Source organism: Fundulus heteroclitus, unplaced genomic scaffold (assembly GCF_011125445.2).
Source record: "Fundulus heteroclitus isolate FHET01 unplaced genomic scaffold, MU-UCD_Fhet_4.1 scaffold_125, whole genome shotgun sequence".
NCBI classification, from domain to species: Eukaryota; Metazoa; Chordata; class Actinopteri; order Cyprinodontiformes; family Fundulidae; genus Fundulus; species Fundulus heteroclitus.
The window spans coordinates 544,450-556,950 of NW_023396537.1; the positions used below are offsets into that span (position 1 = coordinate 544,450).

The 12,501-nt window shown below is 41.6% G+C and overlaps 1 protein-coding gene across 1 annotated transcript in view; it reads left to right on the forward strand.

Moving 5' to 3' along the window:
• LOC110367112 overlaps positions 1-12,501 on the forward strand; it is a 97,246-nt gene that overhangs the window by 28,568 nt on the left and 56,177 nt on the right. Inside the window, exon 4 of the mRNA XM_036128923.1 lies at positions 5,871-6,032. Coding sequence (XP_035984816.1) covers positions 5,871-6,032 — 162 coding nt within the window. The remainder of the gene's footprint in view (positions 1-5,870; positions 6,033-12,501) is intronic.

A 12,501-nucleotide genomic window follows, 5' to 3' on the forward strand; every position in this document is an offset into this window, starting at 1 on the left:
CAAAAGCAAGCTGGTCTCATGGTCCCTATTGTGCCCAAGAAACCCTGGGAATACACAGGAGTGGACTTTGTGGGTCCCTTGCCACGTACTCAGTCAGGAAATGCTTATTTGCTGGTGTTTGTGGACTATTTTTCTAAGTGGATTGAGGTGTGTGCAGTTAGAGAGGCCACCGCTCGGGTTGCAGCTAGCAAGTTCTTGAGTGAAATATTTGCTAGGCATGGTAGCCCCACCTATCTCATTTCGGACAGAGGCTCTCCTTTTGTTAGTGAGCTGTTTGAGCACACTGTGTCAGCTCTAGGCTCAGCACACAGGCTTACTACAGCCTATCACCCGCAAACAAATGCGACAGAGCGTGTGAACAGGACACTTAAAACAGCTATCCGTGCCTATGTGAATGACAAACACACCGCTTGGGACAGGTTTCTCCCACAAATCTGTTTTGCACTTCGCACAGCCCCGCATGACAGCACGGGTCTTAGCCCATCCATGATGTTGTATGGTCGTGAGCTGGACACGCCTCTCGACCTAATCATTCAACCAAGCGCTGATGGACTGGATGATCCAGATGTGCAATATCCAGAGACTCTGAGAGCCACCCTCAGGGATGCTCATCACCACGCCAGGGCTGCGCTAGATCTCAGCCACAAAAGACAGAAACACTACTACGACTTGAGACGTCGCCATTCTGCTTTTGGGATTGGTGATCTTGTTCGAGTGAAGTCTCACCCAAGATCGGATGCTTTGGCTAATTTTACAGCTAAACTGGCACCGCTGTTCAAAGGCCCCTTCCGTGTCAGTCAGAAACTCAGTGACGTGAACTACAGACTGATCGATGTTGAAACTGGAGCCGATGCTGGAGTTTTCCATGTTGTGAACATGCAACCTTTCCATACTTGGGACTCTGCCAGCTGCAAAAAGACTGCCAGTGCAGATGCACAGGTGGATCACATGGACGATGAACTTGAGGACGGTTCCCCTCAGACTGACGCCAGCCTTGACCTCCCTCCAGGTGACGTGTTATGTGATGTGCCGAATGATATTCGCTACTCACAGGAGCCTCAAGGGGTCGGTGAGACCCACGGTGAGGAGACTGAGTCTGGCCAAGCTTCAGGATGGGATGGACATTACAATCTGAGAGCCCGACGTCATCCCAGGATCACGACTGGTTGGTCAGATCATAAATGGACAAATATCTACCATACTGACAGGCTTGACAGGATGTAAGGTTATATTTGTTCAGGTTAAGGCATGCCCGTGATTTTCGGTTAGATGTGTTATGTTGGAATTTTTGCTGTAAGAAAAGAAATTCTGATACCATGGGTTGATGTTGGTTTTGTTGTCAACCGTAGTCACTTAGGAAGAATTTTGTTTGTCCCTTAATTGTTCTTTAGAAGGGTTATGTTCATAAAACAAAGAAGAATTCCACACTGATTTTACGTTTGATTTTTGGAACCTGAGCTGACTTTGTGTTATGGTTATACACGGATATGTATACCGGTATCAATTTATACCTGCCCCCTGTGTAACTGCAGTTTTACGGCTATGTGTTGCTTGGTTAAATTCTGTACGGGTGTCTATAGTCGTGTGCGGCTGAGGACAGCCTTTGTTTACCTGGGGGGCATATGTAACAGTTATTATACTGCTTAGTTCCTTGTTATGAATAGGTATCACCATAAGGGGGCGCCTATTCCCCCTCTCTTTGTTTTGTAAGAGGGACAGAGTAAGAACTAGTCTCTCCCGTGTACGTAGAGATTACGAGTGACAATAAAGAAGAGGTGTGGAAAACTTTAATAGTGCATCCTGCTGTTTTGAGTTAGAGTGGCTAATCCCATTACTAACTCCTACCGTCTCCCACCGCACCGTCACAAAGTCAGAACTAACAGAACGCTGGAATAAGTCTCACTGGATGGCTTGAAATAATCTGGTACTGATGACTGGCCTGAAGGCTGGTTATATAGTGACAAGTGCAGGTGGCTCAGATAAGTAGAAATGAGGAACTGGGGGTAGCTAAGCAGGTGTGTGCAATGGCTGAACAGACCAGGCATCAGTGGCGAGATAAAGACACTGTGAATGTAACGTGGCTGGTGAAGTAGTCCATGTTGTTTAATGACTGCTATGCACAATGAATGTAGCCTCGTGAGACCATCCTGATCTAGCGAGCTTTCAAGGTTTCACTCGCAGATCAGTCTGGCTACTTTCCGTTAAAGAAAATTTGGAGCCGTTCACCAAACGAACGTCCAATCAGCGTTGGCTTTGAGGCGGGTTGAGGTGTGACGCAACAAGAAGCGCGACAGTTCAGTCTAAAGAACATGGCGGCTTCAGCCGATGAAACTAGTGTTAGCGTGGCTATCGAGCAAGTTTTATCGGCATTACAGAGTATTTCTTCACTGAAAGAAGAGCAAAACACTGCTCTGGAGGCTTTTCTCAGAGGAAAAGATGTTTTTGCTCTTCTCCCGACTGGTTTCGGCAAGAGCTTGTGGTTGTGTTTTCGTTGTCGCTGTTGTCATATGCTTCGTTGATCTGATTGGTTTATTTGGCCCGTCTATCACCAACATAGGCCAATGAGCTAACCAGTATTTTCGGCCCTTCCCAAAATTACTTCAACGGAAGGTTTCCAGATGGATATGCGGAGCATGGTGTGTTTTTTTATTTTGTGAGTCGAGGACGTTGAAAACATATACATGTTTGAATTCACCATACTCGGATTTCTTCTCTTTGGATTCGGAGGATACCTGATGTATCTACAATTACAGAGGATGTCGGTGGCAATTATGACCATGGTCAGGCTGCTTGCTGCATTTGATGCCCTCACAAAGGCTGTGAACGAGCAGAACCGTAAACTGAATGAGCAGAGCGGCAAGCTGGATCCAATGGAACGCAAGCTGGCTGCGGTGGTTGAACTCAAAGGTGAGATGGGATAAAATCTTGGATGTGCACGCTCGCTATATGGCGGAAAAGCCCAACAAATTAGGAATATTGGATTCGTCACGTGGAACCCAGCAAAAAAGACTTCAAGGCTGATGGGAAAATTTGAACAGCTTGCTCTCAAAAACAAAAGTGTATTTTGGATTTCCCCCTTATCAAAACTCCCCTGGATGTTATGGCGGAAGGGCTCAGAACTGCCAACCCCCCTCTCCTATTCCGACACCTGTCAATTGGACCGGTTGATAAACTTTCCATCATATCAAGGAAAATGGCCTCTGGACAGTGTTCATGGAGAAATTGCACACACTCACTCACACACACACAACTGATGCTCAATACTACATAGACTCACATGTGACACCTAAGCCTCCAATGTAACCCTCTGCTGAAATCTTGTCTTGTGATATGTGCTTTTCTTGTGCTGAGTTTTTTTTTTGATATCTCAAGCTGTTCCCTGTCAAGGGTAAAGTGTAAAATATGCCTTTTCCCCTCTCCCTCCCCAAATGTGGCTCCTATCTTTCCACAGAGGTAAAGGCAGCGCTCTAAGGACACCACGTCACGGCGGGGTCCTTGGCAGCCGAAAGAATGTGCCTAACGGCAGTGTTGGACTGTGTCCTGGAGGAGGGCCCCGGCATGTCCAGCTGGGGTCCCGGAGGACAGCCACAAAGTGTCAGGTTGTCCGACGGGCCTCCCAGAGGACAGCCCTGGCGTGTCAGGTTGTCCCGCAGGCATCCCAGAGGATGGCCCCGGTGTGTCAGGTTGTCCGGCGGCCGACGACGGACCAGGGCTCTTGGTGCTGGCCGACGACGGTCCAGGACCCTTTGCGGCCGGCGACAGTGCAGGGCGCCTGATGGGTGGAGTAGGTGCAGGGCTCCTGATGGGCAGAGTCAATGGTGCAGGGCCCCTGGCAGACGTCGATAAAGGCCCACCCTACTGCTAAGTCAGTAGCTACCCTGGATAGCCTCAGGAGGCACCAGACTACTGGCCTCAAGGGGCACCTGACTCCTGGCTTACCACTTGGTAAGTTGGCTGTCTAGCCGAAAGTGTGGGGGACAGACCTTCAGAAAAAGCTCGGGGACCTCAAAGTCTCCATGGGGCCCTTGGTACTTGTCGTACCCTCCACGCTTGTTATCTCGACGAGGCCCCCCATGCTTGTCGTCTCGCCTGAATAGCAGCCTGCGCAGCACCCATGGCGGCAGGAGCGCCGGCCTGCGCAGAACTCACGGCGGCCTGCGAAGCATCCACGGCGGCAGGAGCGGCGGCTACCGGATCCTCAATATCGGGATCAGACCTTAAGTCGACTGTTTTTGCTGAAGTGGGTGAAGAATGATGATGGTACAGTGTCCTGAGAGCAACAACTTATTTTTAATCCAACCCCTTTAATTTTGCCTCTTTGACAACTATCTCCCTCAACCGTTTAATAGTGGAGGCGAAGGATCTTAACTCCTCCTCTCTCCTCAAGAAGAAATCCTCTGATGATTCAGAGGGTGGAGCAGTGATGGGATCGGCAGGGGTGGGGCTTGAGACTGCCTTCACCACGCTTATAGGCGAAACGAAATTGTGGCAGATGCGGGGTAGACCTCAGTCAACAGAACCGAATCAGGAGCAGATTGAAGATGATTGGACACGGATTTACTGGAGGGAAAGAGCTCTGTCTGGCCGATCTACGGTCGACAGATCAATAAGAGAATATAACGCTGGAACAAAACTCAGCATTGGCTCGTAAATGATCTGGTAACCAACAAAGGAGTAAAGTAGGTATAAATAGGGAAGTGAGCAGGTAAACAGAGTACAAACTAATTAAAGAAAAACAGGTGGAACTAATCAAAACTTGCTGAACACAGAACACAATCAGTCTCCAATGGGATGTTTGTGTTGTAAGGTGTAGGGCTGTCACCTGTCTCATAAAATATGAAATTATTATTTGGTTAATGTTCTGTCGGTTTTGATGGAATATTAGACAATTTGTTTCACATTTTCATAACTGTCAGATACACATGTCTGTCACACACATATCATTGTTAACTCTAACAATTATGAACAAAATATGCAAAATAATAAGGCCAGTGGTAACTGTGGGAACAAAACAACAGCAAATACATCAAAGGTGATTAACTTGAATTTATAACAAGTTCCTTCTAAGGAAGGGCACTTCACAGCCTTGGGAAATCCCCCGGTAGTCCAGGATATATTCCAGTGAAGTTCACTGTGTCCATTTACGGAAGTTCTTTTAATTAGACTCACAGTTTCAATGTAAGACATACACGACATGTTTCAGCGACAGGCTTTGTTCTTTATAGGGTGTGATTAGATAGAACCCTGACAGCAGTAAAGATGACAGGCTGATGCCGCCTTTTGATGCTCCACCTAGAGACGCCTCTGATGAAGCTGTCATCTATCACACAATGATGGATGATTGACATGAGAAACCTTCTACCATAAAGATCTTAACTTTAGACCAATAATTAAAGGAATGACCTGAAATACTCACCTCCATGATCATCCTCCTCCAGAGTTACCTCTGGTCTACAGTCAGAGCAAACCTCTTCTGCACCAGGGGACTCTCTGCATCCATGACTTCCCAGGACATCAGCTTCTCTACAGCCCCCCACACATGCTCTTATAAGTAAGCACAACCAAATACATACGTAACTCTTCCTGGATGCCTCTGACTCAGCTCTATGTCTCCTCCACCTCCATAGAAACCTGATTACAGTAAAGCATTGCACTACATGATAATCAACTCTGGTATTTTCTTTTATTCTCAAAGATCCCGACTTCTAAAGAACCCGCCATAGCTCAGGCCCAGAGTTTCATCAGAGCACATTTTTGCACAACCTGTTCACATTCCCTCAGTGTTATTTTCAATGTTACTTGTTCAGTCACATACGTCTAGAGACAATAAATCACCTGTCAGACTAATATTTACCTGCGTTCACCTGCAGGAATGTCTTCGACTGTCAACTCCTCTCTCTGCTGAGGATAAATTCAGCGACGGCAGCAGAGACGATCAGACAGAGCAGCACCCAGCGAGCCGAGAGGCCAGGAGACAGACCCGTCAGAGATCACCTGGAACAGCCTTCATCATCCTCATCCTCCTGTAGAGGGTAAGACCAGCTGCAGTTTCTGCTGATGTTCTGCCTCAGATAACAAGATTATCACAGATTACAGAAAGAGTTAAAGAGGCAGAAACTAGCTTCTCTTTAGAAATGTAGAAACAAAACTCCTTCAAAGTTTCTGTTTTTCAATGATATAGTGAAATATTTCTGTGGAAACTATTTAACAAAGTCATAATTTCATTTGCCAGTTAAATTATTGGTTTTAGTTCAGAAACGTCTGTCCTGCTCGCTTCTAGCTGACTGGCCACCTCCAATCTCTGCCTGTTTACTGTATTACCAGATATCTTTGTAATTTCACAGCTCATTTAAATTTTCATACACCTAAAGGAACATTCCCATGTCACAAAAGTTCAGTTGTGACATGGGAATGTTCCTTTAGGTGCTTCTCCTCAAACATGACACAAATAACCACCTTTTCTTTTTCTGTTTCTGGGCTACATACCAGCTCTGCACCTTGAGGCGGTTCTGCAGACTTCTGGTGAAATCCAGAGATTGGGTGTAGTTAAACTATTAAAGAAGACATATTTGCCGTTCCTAAATTATGTTCTTATGCGCAGTAGAAAACAATAACACGTAGAAATAACTTTAAAACAATCATTATGTGACACAGCAAGACAAGAATCAAACAGGGAAAGTAAATCCAGTAAATTTCTAAACCATCTAAAGGCAATATCTGCAGTTATTATTCTCATCAAATTTCCGTTCTCTGTTTTCTTTTCCTCCAAGGGTCAGATGAACTAACACTAAACTGAATTTTAGTGTATTTTATTACAACCAAAATCCAGTTTTTAGTTGTAATAAGGCTTCCACCTGCATTTTTATCTGTTTGACTGGATTAATTTTATGTCATTTGGAATATAATCTAGACCTGTTATTTCTTCTATAATCCATTGAAATTATATATTGGAAAGTAGCAGGAGAATATAGAGGGAAAAATGTGTTCAGTATGTCCTACAGCAGCCTATATTTTATAGCTGCACAACTCCACATGTAGATCAGGATAACCTAAGCCCCGAGAACTAAATGTTTTTTTTAATCCTAGTCTTAAAAGTAGACCACCTAATGGAGACAAATTTAGACCTGAACCCAAGCGCAGAGCATAATAAAGGCAATGAAAAAAGTAAAAATGAAAACTTAGATAAAAGTGTCATATAAGGACATCATACAAGAAGTACAGGAATTGGACCTGGCATGGGAAGATTGTCAAACAGAGAAACAAGGAACATGGCACAGAACTGAGTCTACATCTGAAGGTAATCAGGGGGGATGAGGAACAGCTGAGAGCAAAGAAAACAGGGGAGCTGAGGGGAGGAGAGCAATGACAGGACCTGAAGGAAAACACCTGGAAGGAATCTATCAGGAATAGCAGAAAATGTACAAAGAATGAACTAAGAACATCATCCACAGAAGTATGAACAGCAATGGAAGAAACTGGAACAACATAAACAGGCACATGTTTACTGTATTAGAAAACAGCTTTTTGATTCCAATGTTCACAAAAATGTTAATACAGATGAATGTTTGTGCACCTCACAGATCATAAGTGTCTGTACATAGCAGAACACAATGTACGGTATGAACACTGCGTTCAGCTGAAAGTTACATGACCAGGATGAAGGTTTCCGTGTTCAGTCAGTTCTTTTGTGACACAGAAATGTTCTGTTAGGCGCTTCTCCTGGAACATTGTGACACAAATAACCGGCATTTCTTTCTATATGTTTCTGGGCTGCATACCATCTCAACCCCCTGAGGCAGTTTTTCAGACTTCTGGTGAAAGTGGCTGGGGTTAAACTATTAAAGTTGAAATATTTGACATTCTTTTTCAAAATGACGTTCTTATATGCAGTAGAAAAAAAGAGCATGTAGAAATGATTTTAAAATAATCGTAATGTGTAACAGCAAGACAACAGCAACCAAACAGGGCGTCTAGTCAATCAAGTTAATTTCTAAAGCCACCTGAAGGCAATATACAAGAGAAATGGATGTAGATTATATTCTAAATGAATCGTGGAGCACTGACACGGCAAAATAAAAGCCTATAGCTGTATTGTAAGTTTTTGAGAGTTGGCTCATCACAGGAGAGCTATCTCCTCAGGTCAAGATTCTGCTGTCCACCTACACCTTAAGGACAAAGGACACTCTTTTGAGGACCAAAATGTTCACATTTTGGACAGATGGTTTGAAAGGGGTGTGAAGGAAGCTATCTACGTTAAGAGAGAAAAACCAACCTTAAACAGAGGAGGAGGCCTTAGGTTCCAACCCTCAAAAACCTACAATATAGCTATAGAATTAATTCCAGCCAATCATCACCTCAATTCTCACCCTCATATGGGTGATCAAAACATCGCTTGTTTAAGCCAAGCCAATAACAACCCTCACGACTCCTCGTTGCAGAGGAGTGGACCAGATTTGGTTCAATCTGCTGGCTTAATGTCTTTGGCGACCGCCCATTACTAAGGGCGTGGACCTGTTTCGGTTAAATTTGCATGTTATCTAAGCCATTGCAAGACCTTCTTCTTCTTCTTTGTGTTTTTTTCTGGCAGTTGGCACGCAACGAAACGGTGCATTACCGCCACCAACTGGTTTGGAGTGTGGATCAGAATGACTTATAAATTAAACCAAACTACCAAAACAAAACAAACACCCCCAAAAAATAAATAAATAAAAAAAATTAAAAATTAAATCCTATCAATTAAATTACTTAATCTAAGATAATGAAACATAATCCCATAACACTCATCTCTTGAATTACTTCTAAGCATTTCTATTAAATCAAATTTTATTCTTTTCCTTTTTAAATTTTTAACCATTTCCCTTCTTTCTTCTTCATATTTCTTACAGTATATCATAATATGCTCAACTGTTTCTTGTTCCCCACAATACTCACATCTTCCAGTGTTATGCTTCCCTATTTTGAATAATGTTCCATTTAATCCTGTGTGCCCAAATCTAAGTCTTGATATGATTGTTTCTTCCCTTCTGCTCCTCCCTGCACAACTCATTTCTCCCACTCTCCTCTGAATCATGTACAGCCACCGTCCTTTCCTCTCTTCCTCCCATTGCTTTTGCCACCTTTCCTTCATCTTCTGTTTAATAATGCTCTTTACTTCCATCTTACTAACTTTAATTGAGATATCTATGTTTTCTCTAATTGTAGCCTCCTTTGCAACCTTATCTGCCATTTCATTTCCTTTTATTCCCATATGTGCTGGTACCCACAAAAATATAACTGTAATTCCCATCATTTGAATTCTGAACAATGTTTGCTGGATTTCTATTAAAATATCTGGTCTACTATCTGAATGACTTCTCTGTAAACTGATTAATGATGAAGATGAATCTGAACAAATTATTACTCTCAGTGGTCTTATTTCCTCTACCCATTGTACTGCCAACAGAATTGCTACCATTTCTCCTGTATATACTGATATGTTATCACTGATCCTCTTTCCTATTGTAATTTTAAACTCTGGAACAATAACTGATACTCCTATCTTATTAACTAAACTTTTTGATGCATCTGTGTATATCTGAATGAAACTATAATAACTGTTAATATATTTCTGTATTGTATCTGAATTCAAAATAAACTCCCTATCTTTGTTTTTCTTTTTTAATAATTTAAAATCTACTTTTGTTTCAGGTACTATCCAAGGTGGAACTGCTGGCATTGGTACTGTCAGACTGAACATTAAATCAACTAATTCTAACTCTGTTGCTTTTTGTTTAACTGTCCATCCAAAGCTATTTCTCTCCCTTTTCTCCATTTCCCAACAAGACTTTAAAGTGCTTTGTGCTGGATGATTATCACTATGACCTTTTAAATTAGCCCAATAATTCAGAGACAACTGAGTTCTTCTCAGCTCTAATGGCATTTCTCCCATTTCCACCTGGAGTGCTGCTGTTGGAGTTGTTTTAAATGCCCCTGTACATAATCTCAAAGCCTGAAACTGGATGTTGTCTAACTTTTTTAAAGATGAACTCGATGCAGATCCATACACCACACAACCATAATCCAGTACTGACCTAATTAATCCGCAGTAAATGGCCTTCAATGCTTTTCTATCAGCCCCCCAATCACTTCCCACCAAACATCTCATAACATTTAACACCTTCCTACATTTGTCCTGTATTTTCTGTATATGTACACTCCATGTTATCCCCTCATCAAACCATAACCCCAAAAACTTAAAGTGCTTTACTCTTTCTAATTCTTGATTATACATTTTTAGTTTTATCTCTGTACTAATTCTTTTCTTTGTAAAAACATTGTCTTTGTCTTATCTACTGAGAATTTGAAACCCCATTTATATGACCACTGTTCTATTTCTGTTATTGCATCCTGTAGCTTTTTAACAATAAATTTCAAAATTTTTCCCCTCTTCCAAATTGCCCCATCATCCGCAAAAAGAGAAAACCCCATCCCATTCCCTATTTCCTTGAAAACATGGAATGTGCATGGGGCTGGCACCAGAGAGAAAAAAATGAAGATCATTAACCAGCTTACTAGATTAAAGGCAGATGTTGTCTTATTGCAAGAAACCCACAAATCAGCTACAAATGCAAGTGAGCTTAATTCACCTGAGTTCCCTAATGTGTTTGCGGCCTGCTATAACTCTAGACAGAGAGGTGTAGCAATCTTAATCCACAAAAACGTTAGTTTTAAAATATTAGATAAAACTATAGATCCTGAAGGTAGATACATAATAATTAAAATAGCTATCCATAACCAGAAGCTATGTATTGTCAGTATATATGGTCCAAATGTTGATGACCCCTCTTTTTTCCACCAATTCTTCCTTGCACTTTCAAAACACGGGGATTGTTCACTAATTATAGGAGGTGACTTCAACTTTGGTTTAAATAACGATATAGACAGGTTGAATAAAACAGGGGCTCAGCGTAGTTGGCAGTCAGTAAGTGTAGTAAAACAATACATGAGTGATTTTGGTCTTTGCGATGCATGGCGTTCTCTTCATCCTATTAGTAAAGAATACACTTTTTTCTCAAATGTTCACCATTCGTACTCTCGTCTGGACTACTTTCTAATAAGTAGCTCACTGCTGTCGGTTGTTTCAGAGACGGTAATTCATCCTATTGCTATCAGTGATCACGCTCCTGTTACTCTCACCTTAATTAATAAAAAAATAACCACACAAAACAAAAGCTGGAGATTTAATACATCACTGCTTAAAGATGAAGAATTTATAAAATTCATTAAAGAACAGTGGGCCTCATACTTAGAATACAATGATCAACCAGGTACATCGGCATCGATATTGTGGGAAGCTGGAAAAGCAGTGATGAGAGGTAAAATAATTTCTTTCTCATCTCATAAAAAGAAAAAAGAAAACAAAAAGATTCAGGAATTAGAAGAAAAACTTAAGTTACTAGAATTATCTCAAGAAGAAGGGAAGTTAGGTAAAATGCGTGAAGTAAAATCAGAACTAAACCACTATATTGAAAAGCAAAATAGATTTCTAATACAAAGACTCCGAATAGAAAATTTTGAACATGGCAATAAGTCAGGAAGCTTTCTAGCTAATCAGCTTAAAATAAATAAGGAGAAAACTACTATATTTGCAGTTACAGATTCAACTGGTAATACAGTAAGTGAACCAGAGTGTATAAATAATACCTTCCGCGATTTCTACAAATCTTTATACACACCACAGATAAATCCATCAGAGAAGGATATTAAGCAATTTCTGGATAAAATTACACTTCCTAAATTATCAGATAACCAAATAATGACACTGGATTCCCCGCTGACAACAGCTGAAACCCAGGAAGCTCTTAAAAGCATGCCTAATAAAAAGACTCCAGGTCCAGATGGATTCCCCACTGAGTTTTATAAAGAGTTCTGGAATATTCTAGCCCCAATGTTCCACAGAATGTTGCAGGAAATACAGGAAAAAGGTAGATTTCCAGCTAATATGAACTCTGCCACCATCAGCCTTCTGCTCAAGCCAGACAAAGATCCTGTGTTGCCCACCAGTTATCGTCCCATATCCTTAATTAATGTGGGTATTAAGATAATCTGTAAAGCTTTTGCAAAAAGATTAGACAGAGTAACTCCTCTCATAATACATCCAGATCAAACTGGTTTCATCAGAGGAAGGCAGTCATCCACAAATACACGCCGATTACTTAATTTAATTGATTATTCCTACAGTAAAAACATTAAAACCAATATATTGTCTTTAGACGCAGAAAAAGCATTTGATAGAGTAAATTGGAAATTTTTATTCGCTACTCTTCATAAATTCGGTTTTGGCGATTTATTCATAAACTGGTTAAAAATTCTATACAATTCTCCAACAGCCTGTGTCAGGACAAATAATCAAATATCTTCCAGTTTTTGTCTACAGAGGGGCACCAGGCAAGGATGCCCTCTTTCTCCATCACTTTTTGCCATCTTTATAGAACCTCTAGCAGCAACAATCAGACAAACAAA